Source organism: Aquarana catesbeiana, linkage group LG04 (assembly GCF_042186555.1).
Source record: "Aquarana catesbeiana isolate 2022-GZ linkage group LG04, ASM4218655v1, whole genome shotgun sequence".
NCBI lineage: Eukaryota > Metazoa > Chordata > Amphibia > Anura > Ranidae > Aquarana > Aquarana catesbeiana.
Genome location: NC_133327.1, coordinates 691,020,550 through 691,035,959, shown reverse-complemented (window position 1 = coordinate 691,035,959; position 15,410 = coordinate 691,020,550). Strand labels below are relative to the sequence as shown.

General features: G+C 49.4%; 1 protein-coding gene across 2 annotated transcripts in view; it reads left to right on the top strand.

The window, feature by feature from the left end:
• PPP1CB (protein phosphatase 1 catalytic subunit beta) overlaps nucleotides 1–14,085 on the top strand; it is a 336,969-nt gene extending 322,884 nt beyond the window's left edge. Inside the window, exons 5-8 of one of the 2 annotated variants that reach the window (XM_073628793.1) lie at nucleotides 4,788–4,859; nucleotides 10,256–10,411; nucleotides 12,720–12,850; nucleotides 13,703–14,085. In XM_073628793.1, coding sequence (XP_073484894.1) covers nucleotides 4,788–4,859; nucleotides 10,256–10,411; nucleotides 12,720–12,850; nucleotides 13,703–13,807 — 464 coding nt within the window. In that variant the 3' untranslated portion in view covers nucleotides 13,808–14,085. The remainder of the gene's footprint in view (nucleotides 1–4,787; nucleotides 4,860–10,255; nucleotides 10,412–12,719; nucleotides 12,851–13,702) is intronic. The other variant, XM_073628794.1, reaches the window with a different exon arrangement.
• Nucleotides 14,086–15,410: the final 1,325 nt, after the last annotated feature.

The window sequence follows — 15,410 nt, the reverse complement described above, 5'->3', positions numbered from 1 at the left end:
CTTCCCTCCACGTCTCCAACCATCCCTCCCTTCCTCCCTCCACGTCTCCAACCATCCCTCCCTTCCTCCCTCCACGGCTCCAACCATCCCTCCCTTCCTCCCTGCACGGCTCCAACCATCCCTCCCTTCCTCCCTGCACGGCTCCAACCATCCCTCCCTTCCTCCCTGCACGGCTCCAACCATCCCTCCCTTCCTCCCTGCACGGCTCCAACCATCCCTCCCTTCCTCCCTGCACGGCTCCAACCACCATCCCTTCCTCCCTCCACGGCTCCAACCATCCCTCCCTTCCTCCCTCCACGGCTCCAACCATCCCTCCCTTCCTCCCTCCACGGCTCCAACCATCCCTCCCTTCCTCCCTCCACGGCTCCAACCATCCCTCCCTTCCTCCCTCCACGGCTCCAACCATCCCTCCCTTCCTCCCTCCACGGCTCCAACCATCCCTCCCTTCCTCCCTCCACGGCTCCAACCATCCCTCCCTTCTATGTAACTCTCAACAATTAAAGTTCTGGTCTACCCAACGGATTGATATGAAATAAGATGCTGGAACTTTATATGTTGGGAGCTGTAGCGTTATTCCGCCTGATCTTCAAAATGAGTAAATCTCCTCCCTGTCTGTGGCCCCTGCTGCTGAATTGATGGGACCCGGGGAACTTATAATTGCTGGGAGCCACGGCCTGTGGAATTACTGCGCATGCCCCCAGACGTATTTAAAGCGTCTCTGCCCCTGGTCTCAATGCTGAACTTATGGGGCCCAGGCCTGGTACAGAAAGGCCAGCACTAGCCCCATGTCAGCAGCCCTGGTCATCCTCATTCTAGCTTTTAATATTGAGCCCGCGCGCCGGTCCTGTGCGCTGGAGGAGCCGATTTGCAGAGTATGGATAGAATTCAGAGAAGAGTACATTGGAGGAATGTGGTCTTTTATGCTTCGTGAACGGTTTGATTTCCTTGTAGATTAAATAAATCTCTGGGGAGGTCAGGCTAATACTTCAATTTGCAGCAAGCACATGCCATGAAAACAGGCCCGGCACACACACACCAGTATAAATCGGGTTTGGCACACCTGCGAGGCGTATAAATAGCCCTGTAATCTCAGAGCGTGATGCGTGAAACCTACTCGCCCTTTGTGAGCGATGACCTTCCCGCCGAACGAGCGCCGAGCTGCCAGAGAAGCACTTTAAGCCATCACAGGGAAGACGATCGTTGAGCACATTCATCCACTAAATCACCGCGCAATTAGACATTCACCAGCGTGCCGCCATTCACGCTGATTTATAGGAAAGACTTTGAACTATTGATCTCTAAACAAGCGTGTAAACCTCTGGATAATGCTGAGAGCTCCTGTGCCTGCCGCACTGCAAGGGGGGACTGCATGAGACGAGACGGGCGATGGGCAGGGATACTGCCATATTGTGCCGTTCATTGTAGTGACACAGCAGTGTGTGAGATTCAGAGCTACTGGGGACCATTATGGTGGATTTGGTTATATAACATGTAAAAAAACAAAGTTTAATCTGCTTATTTCACCTTCCCTCTCCCTCATTAACGTGCTGGGAGGTTAATTGGCTTCTATCTAAACTGGCCCTAGTATACACGCGAGACTGAGACCATTTAGATTGTAAGCTCCTTGGGGCCCAGGAACTGATGTGAATGTGGAATATGTGAAGCACTGTGTACATTGTCAGCGATTTAATAAATATCTGTAATAGTGCGATTCAATAAAGGATGGTGCAAAAGTAAAGCTGATTTATTTCTAAGGGAATGAATTGAACACGGCTGTATTAACACTAACCACTTGGTGAGCGGCCGCCTGCCGCGTATTGCGGGTGAGCGGCCGCTGTAGGCAAAGCGACGTAGCCATATGTCGCCTATTGCCAGGTTTAGGGTGCGCACCCCCCATCCGACTCCCACTGTGATGGTACACAGCGGGAGTCTGTCAGCAGGTCCCAGCCAATGATTCACAGCCTGGACCTGCTGATCTGCTATGTCCAATCAGTGTTGCATGATCGCACAATTGCCAGTTAAAGTAGCGCAGTGCTGAATAGGAAAAAAATGGCCTGGTCATGAAGGGGTAAAACCTTCCAGAGCTGAAGTGGTTAACTGGCCCAAGTTTTACCTCCCCTGCACTGCAAATGTTCGATGTGAACCCCATTGGTGACATGACAGATGATTGCAGTTTTTGCCACTGGCCACTCCTACCTGGAAACGATTACAGAATGGTTTATGTGGGTGATGGAGGTAGATCTGCCTTGCAGCAGGTTGTCGTTCCTCCTTGTTCCCAGATACCTGAATCCTACCCTACCAGAACGTTGGATCGGCCCTGCAGGAAATAACGATCCTCCAATGTCACGTTGGCCTCTGATCGCCAGTCCCAACATCCTGTGACTTCTTTCTGTGGGGGTACAACAAGGACTTTGTGTATGTCGCCCCCCCCATATGACACAGGAGCTGAGCAACCTGAGACGATTCATCACAGAAGCAGTGAAGTCCATATCTGAGAACATGCAGGCGCGTCACCAATGGGGGTCACATTGAACGTTTGCAGTGCAGAGGTAAAACGTGGCCAGGTAATGTCAATACAATCGTGGTCAGTTCATTCCCTTATGAGGGAAATCGGCTTGCTGCATGATTAATCGTTAAGAATCGATTGCAAATCGCCCCCCCCCCCCACGATCTTTACAAAGCATTTTCCCGATTCTGTGCAGAGTTCTCAAACAGGCAGTTGCCAAGTTTCACAACATTTTCCTGCTGAGCGAACTATCAACATTGTAATGTTTTTGTTCTTTAGATGAAAGGAATGAACTTCTGTCTGCAAATGAGGGAAGTTTAACCACTTAAAGACGAAACCTTTTTCTGACACTTGTTGGTTTTATGTTAAAATCATTATTTTTTTTGCTAGAAAATTACTTAGAACCCCCAAGCAGAGGCCCTAGAGAATAAAATGGCGGTTGCTGCAATATTTTATGTCGCAGTGTATTTGTGCAGCGGTCTTTCAGATGCAATTTTTGGGGGAAAAAAATACTTTAATGAAAAAAAATAAAACTAAACAGTAAAGTTAGCACAATTTTTTTTTTTGTATCGTATTAAAGATGTCAAAGATGTTGCATCATGAGAATTGTGATCTTAATTCTAAGCAAAAAAATTGATTCTCATTTTGGCTCAGAATCGTGCAGTTCTACTTTTGCACCATCCTTTTAGAATTGTATGTAATATATTTAAAGTGGATGATCTTTCCCTTTTTTTTTTTTTTTTTTTTTTTTTTTTTTTCCCTCACCCCTAGCTCCTCCTCCCCAAAATTGAGGTTCCCTAGGCAGGATTGCCATCCCCGAACCACACACACGTGTAGGGATGCTGTAGATCACTCTGGGATCCATTGCGGAATTTCTGCAGTCATGTAATCCGCCTCCTGGGATTTCTACATCACTCATCTCAGGAGGCAGATTGTGCGATCTTGTTCAGAAATGGCGCGTGGGGGTCTGACCGTTTACTGGCAGGGGGTCTGTGGTTGCGCCTGCCCGTGGGGTCTGACGCACAGTGAGGGAAATCCCCTCTTAGACAGTCGTCTGACCGATCGGCACTGTTGGAAGATTTCCTCCATATTGCTCTTTCAGTGACTGCTCAGAATTTCGGACCTTCACTCTTTTGTCCCGGTGACATCGGGACACATGAAGAGGGTGGATCATATCCAGAGGAGACTCTGTAGGAATCCCATCAGTCCTTCTCATCCTTCCAGCTCGGCCCAAAATTTAAAAAAAACAAAAAAAAAAAACCCTTTGTCACCCTTAAAGTGGAACTTTTACATTTTAAAACATTTGGGAACAGGCAGGTTTTTTAATGCAGTAGAGACATCCTAACCCCCCCCCCCCCCCATGCATGCACAAGAGTGATGTCATCTCAGCCCAGCCAATGAAAACGGCTGAAGCTTGGTACCCGGAAGATCTCAGCGGCTGGTATATGGTAAGTATACTTTCGTCTCAAGAAAATATTCAGCATAAAAAAAAATTGTATCAAAATGATCATTTCAGATTTTAAATGTTTGTCTAACGGAATGTTTGGTTTTTTTTTTTTTTTTGGATGAGACCCCCTGACAGGTTTTTATTACTGTCTGTGCCCCAGTTTGGGGGATACACCCTCCTCTCTGTGTCCTGTGTACCACATTTTTTTTAGTTGTCCCCAGAACAGGAATAGATGGAAATGGGGACACTGATTCTGGTGACACCCCGGGATTCCCTCATTGCTGTTTTGGACAGGAAGTCCGGGGAAATCTTCCCAATGGCACATTCAGTAGATGGCAAAACTGACAGGGGTTATAACCCTCCCTTACTCCATCCAAAATGGGGGGGGGGGGGGGGATGCTTTGCCTTTTAGTTCTACTTTAAACCCGTCGGCTACATACTGTGTAGATCAGGGGAGGCAACCAATAGCCCTCCAGGTGTTGTGGAACTACATTTCCCATGAGGCATTGCAAGGCTGGCAGTTACAATGACTCCCAGAGGCATGATGGGACTTGTAGTTCTGCAACAGCTGGAGGACCCCGGGTTGCCTCCCCCTGGTGTAGAATATAGAGAAGCAGGAGGAATGATGAGATCTCCCCATTAGATTGGATGTAAGAAGCCCCGATGGCTGTAAATCTGGCACTTGAGGAGTCGGTCCGGCTTACAGCCGCTATTTATCTACTTTTGTTTCCCTGATTGATATGTAAACCTTCTCATAAAATCCATTTTGTACAAAATAATTTAATTTTATATTTGTTTCTTGGAAAATATTTATTCTGATGATTTATTTTGCAGGACTTTCTCCTGATCTGCAGTCCATGGAACAGATCCGCAGAATCATGAGGCCCACAGATGTCCCCGACACAGGTAAACGCTCATTGCACCTCTACACCTTTGTATGCTGGAGGGGGGAGGGGGGGGATCCTCTCACAGCAGCTGATTGGTCCAGCAGTACAACTAACTTCTGGTTTGGGACTGAACCCAAAGTCATCCCTGTTTACAATTACCTTTATGAGCTCGTTCACACTAGAATTGCTCTCTGAAGAGTGATCTGTTTTTCAGTTTTCAGCGAGGCTGCACACAGTTAAAGTGGAACGTTACCCATAACTTGATAAAAAATATTCTTTAGCAAGGAACGTCCGTTCCACATTAATGCTTCGTCTGCCAACATCAGTGTGTGCTGTAAATTGCCTCCAGCATTGCTCCTGTTTCTTCTTGCTGGAGGCGGCCATTTTTATGAAGCCCAGAGCCCCTGAGTAGCAATAAATCATAAAGCAGAACTAAGCCCATCAATTTAATGGTTTAAAAAACCGTTACATTCCTAGAATGCCGGGATTGCTAACTTTTCTCAACCAAACGGTCAAACCATCAAATGTCTGGTGTCATAGATGACCACATGTGCAGCCCCCCAGATCAAACAGAAGCAGCTTCCTTGGCTGTAAAGGATAGGAGGTTTAATTCCACTTTAATGCTGCCGTCTGATCGGCCAAATACAAATTCAGCAGTGCTCAAAAATGGAGTGGAGCTGAGCATGTGCGGAGCAGGGTGAGACCGTGTATTACTGGATTTTATAGGGTATAGACGTTTATTTTTAATGTTTTATATATCTATACCTGCAAAAGGGGCCGGCCTGAACTCTAGCAGGACTTCTTCATTTTCTGACTAGTTTTACTTTATTGTGCACCCAACAAACACGTTATTGCAGAAAATAGTTAATTTAGACCAGCTTGGCAAAGACAAACTATTTAAAGGGACAATACATGTGGAGTTGGGCTTTAATACTGTAACTGTCTGATACAATTACAATATTTAAACAAATAAAGTGATAAAGAATTTATTGAAGAGGTGGACCAGATAAAAGCCTTGTGGGATTCTTAGGTACTTGGATTTGTTGGGTTAGTCGGGACATACTGACATCTAGGCTTCAATCACCTCGGCTGACAAAATATCGGGAAGTTCAGCGCTGTGAAGGTTGCTGTGATCAGAGCCGTGTGGAGAGAGATTTAATGTTTGACGTGGAAAAGTCCTCCCAACGTCTGCAGCCAAATTCTGCTGCTGTGTGCCAGAAACCCAGACGCCTCTCTGAGCCCCGACCAGTGAGTACAAACCACCCGCTGTGCGATTTCTGTGCCCCCGTCTCTGCAGGCCGCCTGTCTTCCTGCTGACACCCTCCTGACGTGTTTAGTACATGGCTGTCAGATGGCCGGTGACCTTCTAGGAGCAAACGTGACCCCTGAGACTGTGGCAAGTCGATGTGACCTCTCCGACCGGCGGGGGTGGGGGGATTATTTTTACAGCTTTATTCAGCAAAGTGATGGAAGGAGCGCTATGGATCTGCTGAGTACAGAGACTTCTAGCGGGAGGATCTGACCTGCCAATAAAAGGTTGATTGGTAGCGAGTCCTCTACTTTGCATATTGCTTGTTGTCATTCTGAAGTAAACCTGGAAGACGTATTATCGATCGAGCGGTGGGCTGTGTTGGATCGTTTCCTTTTTCCTGAGAAGAGGAAATCGTTCCTTGTTCTGCAGATGTGCCGCGGATATATCTGAAGGACGGAATCTTAACCACTTGCTGACCGATGAACATATATAAACGCCGTAGCCATGAACTTGTTACCATTTTTTGTGGTAAAACCTTCCTCTGGGAACCGTGGTAAGTGGCCAGGACCGCTTTCCACAGAGGAGATCATCCGTTCCCCGATCTTTGTGAATAAAGTGATTTTGATTTGTAAGGGTTTTTTTTTTAAATATATGTTATACTTGCCTGCTCTGTCCAATAGTTTTCCACAGATCAGCCCTGAACCTTCTTTTCTGGGGTCCCCCACCAGTGCTCTTGGTTCTGTCTCTACTCCGATTGCCTCCATAGCAAGTGGCTTGCTATGGGGGGCACTTGAATGGGCTCGAACCCAAGCCAGGCTGTGTGCTTCTATAGAGGCGCACATCCACCCACCGCAGATCAGCCCCCGCACCCTGCTTTCTCCTCCCACGCTGTGATTGACAGCAGCAGGAGCCAATGACCCTCACCTGTTGCCAAGAAGCACCAACGACACCATTCATGCAGATCTGTGAATAAACTGCAAGTACAATCTGCCACTGCGGCATACATCTTGTAGTTCTCAATGAACTGCAAGGGCGCTGATGATCTCCCTCACCATGTCTTCCCGGACAGGAGGTACCGGCAGACACTGTACAGAGTCTGTGGGAGGAGCTTGACGTTTCACCCGTTCTGCAGGCTGCTGAAAAAAAATGTAATATGTGCATTTTATTTTTCTTTTAAAAGGTCATGTTCTCCTTTAACTGTTGGCTCTCATAGAACTCGGTGCAGTCTACCGGTGTCAGGGTGGCAAAATCCAATTACCCATTTATTAGGGTTGTCCCGATACTAGTATCTGGATCGGCACCAATACCGAGCATTTGCCCAAGTACTTGTACTCGGGCAAATGCTCCCGATGCTTCCCCCGATACCTAGAGGACAGCTGTGATCGGCGCGTGGGGGAGTTACAAGATTCTCCCCCAGCGGCTTTCAGCAGCTTTAGTGACATACAGCGGTGATCGCTCACCGCTGACTGTCACTGCATCCTCCTCCATGCCCCCTCCTTTCCTCTGTCCCCCTCCGCTGTCCCCTCCGTTCTCCCCTCCGTTCCTCTCTCCTTCCCTGTGTCTCTCCGCTGTCCCCCTCGTTCCTCTCTCCTTCCCTGTGTCTCTCCGCTGTCCCCTCCGTTCCTCTCTCCTTCCCTGTGTCTCTCCGCTGTCCCCTCCGTTCCTCTCTCCTTCCCTGTGTCTCTCCGCTGTCCCCTCCGTTCCTCTCTCCTTCCCTGTGTCTCTCCGCTGTCCCCTCCGTTCCTCTCTCCTTCCCTGTGTCTCTCCGCTGTCCCCCTCGTTCCTCTCTCCTTCCCTGTGTCTCTCCGCTGTCCCCTCCGTTCCTCTCTCCTTCCCTGTGTCTCTCCGCTGTCCCCTCCGTTCCTCTCTCCTTCCCTGTGTCTCTCCGCTGTCCCCTCCGTTCCTCTCTCCTTCTCTGTCCCCCTCCGCTGTCCCCTCCGTTCCTCTCTCCTTCTCTGTGTCTCTCCGCTGTCCCCCTCGTTCCTCTCTCCTTCTCTGTGTCTCTCTGCTGTCCCCCTCGTTCCTCTCTCCTTCCCTGTGTCTCTCCGCTGTCCCCCTCGTTCCTCTCTCCTTCCCTGTGTCTCTCCGCTGTCCCCCTCGTTCCTCTCTCCTTCCCTGTGTCTCTCCGCTGTCCCCCTCGTTCCTCTCTCCTTCCCTGTGTCTCTCCGCTGTCCCCCTCGTTCCTCTCTCCTTCCCTGTGTCTCTCCGCTGTCCCCCTCGTTCCTCTCTCCTTCCCTGTGTCTCTCCGCTGTCCCCCTCCGTTCCTCTCTCCTTCTCTGTCCCCCTCCGCTGTCCCCTCCGTTCCTCTCTCCTTCTCTGTGTCTCTCTGCTGTCCCCCTCGTTCCTCTCTCCTTCTCTGTGTCTCTCCGCTGTCCCCCTCGTTCCTCTCTCCTTCCCTGTGTCTCTCCGCTGTCCCCCTCGTTCCTCTCTCCTTCCCTGTGTCTCTCCGCTGTCCCCCTCGTTCCTCTCTCCTTCCCTGTGTCTCTCCGCTGTCCCCCTCGTTCCTCTCTCCTTCCCTGTGTCTCTCCGCTGTCCCCCTCGTTCCTCTCTCCTTCCCTGTGTCTCTCCGCTGTCCCCCTCGTTCCTCTCTCCTTCCCTGTGTCTCTCCGCTGTCCCCTCCGTTCCTCTCTCCTTCTCTGTCCCCCTCCGCTGTCCCCTCCGTTCCTCTCTCCTTCCCTGTGTCTCTCCGCTGTCCCCTCCGTTCCTCTCTCCTTCTCTGTGCCTCTCCGCTGTCCCCCTCCGTTCCTCTCTCCTTCTCTGTGTGTCCCCTCTGTTCCCCTCTCCTTCTCTGTGTCTCTCCGCTGTCCCCTCCGTTCCTCTCTCCTTCCCTGTGTCTCTCCGCTGTCCCCTCCGTTCCTCTCTCCTTCTCTGTGCCTCTCCGCTGTCCCCCTCCGTTCCTCTCTCCTTCTCTGTGCCTCTCCGCTGTCCCCTCCGTTCCCCTCTCCTTCTCTGTGTCTCTCCGCTGTCCCCTCCGTTCCCCTCTCCTTCTCTGTGTCTCTCCGCTGTCCCCTCCGTTCCCCTCTCCTTCTGTGTCTCTCCGCTGTCCCCCTCTCCTTCTCTGTGTCTCTCCGCTGTCCCCCTCCGTTCCTCTCTCCTTCCCTGTCTCTCCGCTGTCCCCCTCCGTTCCCCTCTCCTTCTCTGTGTCTCTCCGCTGTCCCCCTCTGTTCCTCTCTCCTTCCCTGTCTCTCCGCTGTCCCCCTCCGTTCCTCTCTCCTTCTCTGTGTCTCTCTGCTGTCCCCTCCGTTCCTCTCTCCTTCTCTGTGCCTCTCCGCTGTCCCCTCCGTTCCCCTCTCCTTCTCTGTGTCTCTCCGCTGTCCCCCTCCGTTCCCCTCTCCTTCTCTGTGTCTCTCCGCTGTCCCCCTCCGTTCCTCTCTCCTTCCCTGTCTCTCCGCTGTCCCCCTCCGTTCCTCTCTCCTTCTCTGTGTCTCTCTGCTGTCCCCTCCGTTCCTCTCTCCTTCTCTGTGCCTCTCCGCTGTCCCCTCCGTTCCCCTCGCCTTCTGTGTCTCTCCGCTGTCCCCCTCCGTTCCCCTCTCCTTCTCTGTGTCTCTCCGCTGTCCCCCTCCGTTCCTCTCTCCTTCCCTGTCTCTCCGCTGTCCCCCTCCGTTCCCCTCTCCTTCTCTGTGTCTCTCCGCTGTCCCCCTCCGTTCCCCTCTCCTTCTCTGTGTCTCTCCGCTGTCCCCCTCCGTTCCTCTCTCCTTCCCTGTCTCTCCGCTGTCCCCCTCCGTTCCCCTCTCCTTCTCTGTGTCTCTCCGCTGTCCCCCTCCGTTCCTCTCTCCTTCCCTGTCTCTCCGCTGTCCCCCTCCGTTCCTCTCTCCTTCTCTGTGTCTCTCTGCTGTCCCCCTCTGTTCCTCTCTCCTTCTCTGTGTCTCTCCGCTGTCCCCCTCCTCTCTCACATTTCTAGCAAAAAATAAATAAAAGCTTTAACACATGGAACAAATTAAAAAAAAAAAATACCCCAGTAGTCAAGTGATTAGAGAAGCATGGGGGGCGGGGGGAATATCTATATGATTGTACTAAGATTTTTTTTTTTTTTATCCAGGTATGCACTTCAACTGTTGTGTGGTGTTGTGTTTTTTTTTTTTTTTTTTTTTTTCCCCGTTCTGATGAAGTCTTTGTCAGTGTTTGTTTTTTCTGACCATTGTTCTTTCTGTCCGCTCCTCCAGGTTTGCTGTGTGACTTGTTGTGGTCGGACCCCGATAAAGACGTACAAGGCTGGGGGGAGAATGACCGCGGCGTCTCCTTCACGTTTGGGGCAGACGTCGTCAGCAAATTCTTGAATCGACACGATTTGGATCTGATTTGTCGAGCACATCAGGTAGGTTTGGTGACCTTGCTGGCCGAAGTTGCAGAAGCTCGGTGTTCTGATTGGCCGATACCTGACGAATCATGTGACTGCTTTCAGCTTACATAATGTAAAAGGGGGCGGATCCCTCTTGAAGGGTCAGGCCACCCAAACCTGAAAAATGGCTTCATGTCTGACTCTGGCAGTGAGATCTCTTCATTCTTCCCGGGTCTATACACCACCTACAACCGTGAGGGGCTTCCACCATCCTTGCTGGAAGTTTTCCAACTTGTAGTGAAGGAACAACATTGTGGCTCTGAAATCCCAACCAGCATCGTCAGCACTGCCTGCTGGAGCGCAGAATACCCCCTCCCCCCACGTTATGGAGAACTCTGCTCGGGCTGACAACACTGCTTGGGATCCGAGGTCATCAGAGGTGGGGTGGTGTCAGAAAAAACAGGAAGTTAGGAGCTCACTGGTTTTATTTTTTTTTGTACTGCAGATAATTTAAAGGGGGTGGCAGAAACACTCCTACCCAACCCATTCTTCTCCAGTGTGATATGTTTCACCCCCCTTGTAAGAGGCAAAATGCATCAGTACTAAATGTGGAGGTGTCCTTTATTATAGTTGGGGTTTGTGTATATTTGTGTGATCCGGTGCACTTCCTCACAGCTAGAAATCGAACAAAACGGGTGCAGCAGGGAAAAGGCAGCGCAGACCAATGTAAGTTCACAAACAACGTTCTATCATTGAAGTGATACTAAACACACACCCTGTGTAATGTACATCCCCCTTCTTTTTCTGTATGGGGATGACGGCCCTGAAATTATTCGATTGAAAAGAACCTCGAAGTCACTTTTTCCTATTGGATATCCAGAAGTCACATGACCTGGGAGGAGCTTCTAGTCCTCTGACGCCGGTCACAAGTTCAAAAAAAAAAAAGTCTTTGGAATTCAGAAGTAATTCATATCAAATTGTTTTTTAAATTGTCATACAAATATATATTTGAAGTTTAAATCTTATTTTTTTGGCAATAACATGGTGTGGGCTGATTTCTGTGTCAGGCTGTGCCACGCCCCCTCCCTGTATCTTACAATAAGAGGGAGGTGAAGCCTCCATCAATCTACATGTAATAGCTCGCTCCCATTGTGTTTAGCTGGTTAGTGGACATGGAGGAGGAAAGAGGGAGTGGCCTGTCATTGTGTATACGCCCCACATGTGACTCTATAATCACATGGGCTGCTCAGATGTGATAGGGAGGAAATGCTCAGCATAGAAACTCACTGAGAACTGAGCATGTGCAGAACTGCTGTGAGCTGCAGCCTTTAACCACTTAAAGTTCAGGATGTTTATAAACGGCCTATGAATGGTAAGGGGGAAAATTGTCACTAAACCCCATCATAAAAAAAACGATGAATAAATGGCGTATTCCATGCTGTTCATACTCATCACTATGAGATTCCTTTTTCTGTACTCTGCAAAAATGTTCTGTCCATGTCCCCAATTCAGATAGGAAGAGCAGTGTTGGCAGTTCTGCACATGCTCAGTTCTCAGTGAGTTTCTATGCTGAGCATTTCCTCCCTATCACATCTGAGCAGCCCATGTGATTATAGAGTCACATGTGGGGCGTATACACAATGACATTATTGATTTTTTTATTTTTTGTAAAAGTGACCTGGGAGGCTGTAAAGCCACATGATCACCTTTTTTTGCTGGAATGTTGAATAGACCCCGATGTCTTCATAAAGAGAACCAGTCACCTGCCCATGCTTTCACATAGAGGGGGGGCTTGGTGACCCCCCTTATGTCAATGAAGTTAAATGGGGGGGGGGGGGGGGGGGGGGGGGGGGGGAGTGTTACAGTACTAAAAGGAATGATCAAAAAATGTAAAAAGCATCCCCTTCCCGCACAAGAGGTATTACCATATCTGAGTGTAATTCCAGAGCCAACGTTGTGCCCAGAGCCCCCATGCCTGTGTGCGGCTGCAAGGTGGGGAATGTCTCTGCCACCTGATTGGCTGTCAGCTTCGATAATTCAGGCAGGTTTGGTCTGAACATCCATCCTTCAATCCCCACTACAGAACTCTTACACCCACCCCCAACTACTTACCCAGTCCTCAGTGCTGGGGGAGGGGAGGGGTCGGGGTCTCGGGGCTGTGTGTTTCTATGCACTTTACTAAATTAATTTTGCTCTGGGGGGGGGGGACTGACTTTAGTTTTTATATTCTTCAGATGATAAACATTTGTGTCATCTGAGCTGTTATCTGCCTTCCCGGAATGTTCCCCTCCCCCAGTCAGGAGGTGAAATGATTGTGTTTTTGTCTCTCTTGTCCCTCTGCCAGGTAGTAGAAGATGGTTACGAATTCTTTGCCAAGCGGCAGCTGGTCACCCTGTTTTCTGCTCCGAACCACTGCGGGGAGTTTGATAACGCCGGGGGAATGATGAGCGTGGATGAGACCTTGATGTGCTCCTTCCAGGTATGGCAGACCAATGAGGCCGATTGTATGAATTGTTATTAGAGGACTACCAATCGTACTACCCCCCCGGGTGTAGGATTAGCAGTGCCGCTTTATTATTCACCCCCCGATGACCATAAGAAAGGTGAAGCTTCGAGAGAGGAAATGAATACATATTAGAGACACATCTACCATGAAGAACTATATGGATTCGATGTTTTGGGGACTTGATTTAATACACCATTTTGCACATTTATATTACTTTGTGATAATTTATTACTGTTCAGGTGGTTATATTGGATGTAAAGGCAAAAGGTGCATTCTATGCGTTCTTCCGTGTCCAGCAGCCTCCCCCTCATTCTTAGCTGAGGTCCCTCTCTGTCCACGAGTGTCTCAGCCGTCCGAGATTCTCCTTCCTGATTGGTTGAGACACAGCAGCGGCGCCATTGGCTGCTGTCAATCAAAGTCAGCTAGCCAATCTGGGGATAGAGGGGGTGGGGCCGGGGAGCTGTGGCTCAGGTGCCCCCATAGTAAGCTGCTTGCTGTGGGGGTTTAACAGGAGGGAGGAGCCAGGAGCACAGAAGAGGGACCCGAGAAGAGGAGGATCTGGGCTGCTCTGTACAAATCCACTGCAACAGTGGAAGGAAGTAGAACATGTTTGCTATTTTTATAGAGAAAAAAAAGGCGGGACTTTACCATCACTTTAAGGAGAAGTTCAGGGAAAGCTGGTTTGCTGGTCTCCTGTAGTTCGTTCTGCCCCCCCCCCCCGTGTCCTGGTTTAACGTGAATTGATGGCTTTTAATGCTGATTCGGATGTGTAGGATGATGGCCTTTGTTTTTTAATGTACAGTATTCTGTTCCTCCCCTCCGTAGATCTTGAAGCCCTCGGAAAAGAAAGCGAAGTACCAGTACGGCGGGCTGAACTCCGGCCGCCCCGTGACGCCCCCTCGGACAGCGAACCCGCCGAAGAAGAGGTGAAGAGCATATCGTCCTCCGAAGACACGACACCCGAACCCCATACAAAGAAGACTCCACCTTATATTAAACGTGTGCACTGTTTAACATCACCCAGCCATTCTGACCCTCCTTTACAAATGTCACATGCGTTTACCTTACACCAGACCGGTAAAAGATTCCAGAGTTTTAATCTGCTTCACTCCCAAATAAGAGTATAGAAACGCACCGCTACAAACCCCGCCCATCTCCCGCCACGGCACTGCAGACTCCTCCTCTACAACATAGGCCGCCCCCCCCCCCCCCCCCCCCCCCCGAAAAAAGGAAACCCGCAAATCCCGTTCCCAAATAATCCGGCTAGGGTCCCAAAGCAGTGTCTGTCATCGTCCCGCCGTGGCCGACGCGTTTTATTAACCCTTTCAGTTGCAGCCCCAAATCTGTACGATGCATCAAACTTTACAGTGCGCTATTCTTTAATGTATGTTGGCTGGCACTGGGGGAGGGGGAGGGGTGTGGCTCCCGATCGCTCTGGCATTGAAGGGGTTAGTCTTTACCATTGTCTCTGAAGACACTGCTTTTATCTTTTTTTTTTTTTTTTTTTTTTTAATAGTGTGTTAGTTGTAATTTTCTGACTTTCCCCTTTTAAGAGAAAAATAGGAAATCGCCCGTTGTGTGTTCTGTGGTATTTTTCGCTTTTTCTAATTTAGCTGTGTTTTTTGTTTTTAGTTTTTTCCTCTTCCAGTCTCTCACTTAGACCAGCAAACACTTTGGGGGGTTCTCTACCTGCTTTTGACATTAAAGATTACTCTTCTTGGTACATATGGTGTACGCTTCGTACAGGAGAACCAACTGATCATCGCCGCCGATTTCCCCTCCCCCAGTAATGTCCACAGCGTGTTTTTGGCTTCACTCAATGTTTGTTTTTGTTTTTTCTTTTTAACTGACATTCGGTTCCAAAGCAGCATCACTGTAGTTGGCAGTTCACCCCCTACGACCTCTAACCTTTCCCCCTACGACCTCTAACCTTTCCCCCATTCTCAGTTCCGGTGTATTACAGCATGTAATGAGGAAATGTTTGTTTGCACATGAACGCCTGTTTTCTGATTCTATAGTCCTTTCTAGGTCACCTCCTGGAGTTGTGTTTAGACTCCGGGGGGGCGGGGTTTAGAAGCAGTGATTTTAAAACCGTATTTGCTGTTAGCCACGCCTCCCTGATCTGTTTCCGGGGTTAGTGTGAGCCTGTCGGGCGCACGGCGCTGGCAAAGAAGCCTTAAGTAGGAGCCGTGGTGGAGTCGCTGCTTGGGCTGAATGTTGGCTCCGCCCATAAAGGTGCTGTCATGGCCGTGCGTCAGACGGGCGCACATTACCTGAATTACAAGCAGCAGTCACACTATTAACAATGAATTGTATTCTTTACAAGCAATCTACTAAATGCTTTAAAAATCTTTTTTTTGTTTTATTTTCTTTTTTTTTCTCTTTCCGTTAATTCAATAAAATGTCATTAGAAAAAACAAACAAACCCGAATGTGATTTGTGTTCATCAGGAGCAACACGCCCGTCCTCCATGAGGTGATCCTCCGACTGGAGGCCGATATCAGCGAGAACCAAACTGTCTGAGCGCCACAGA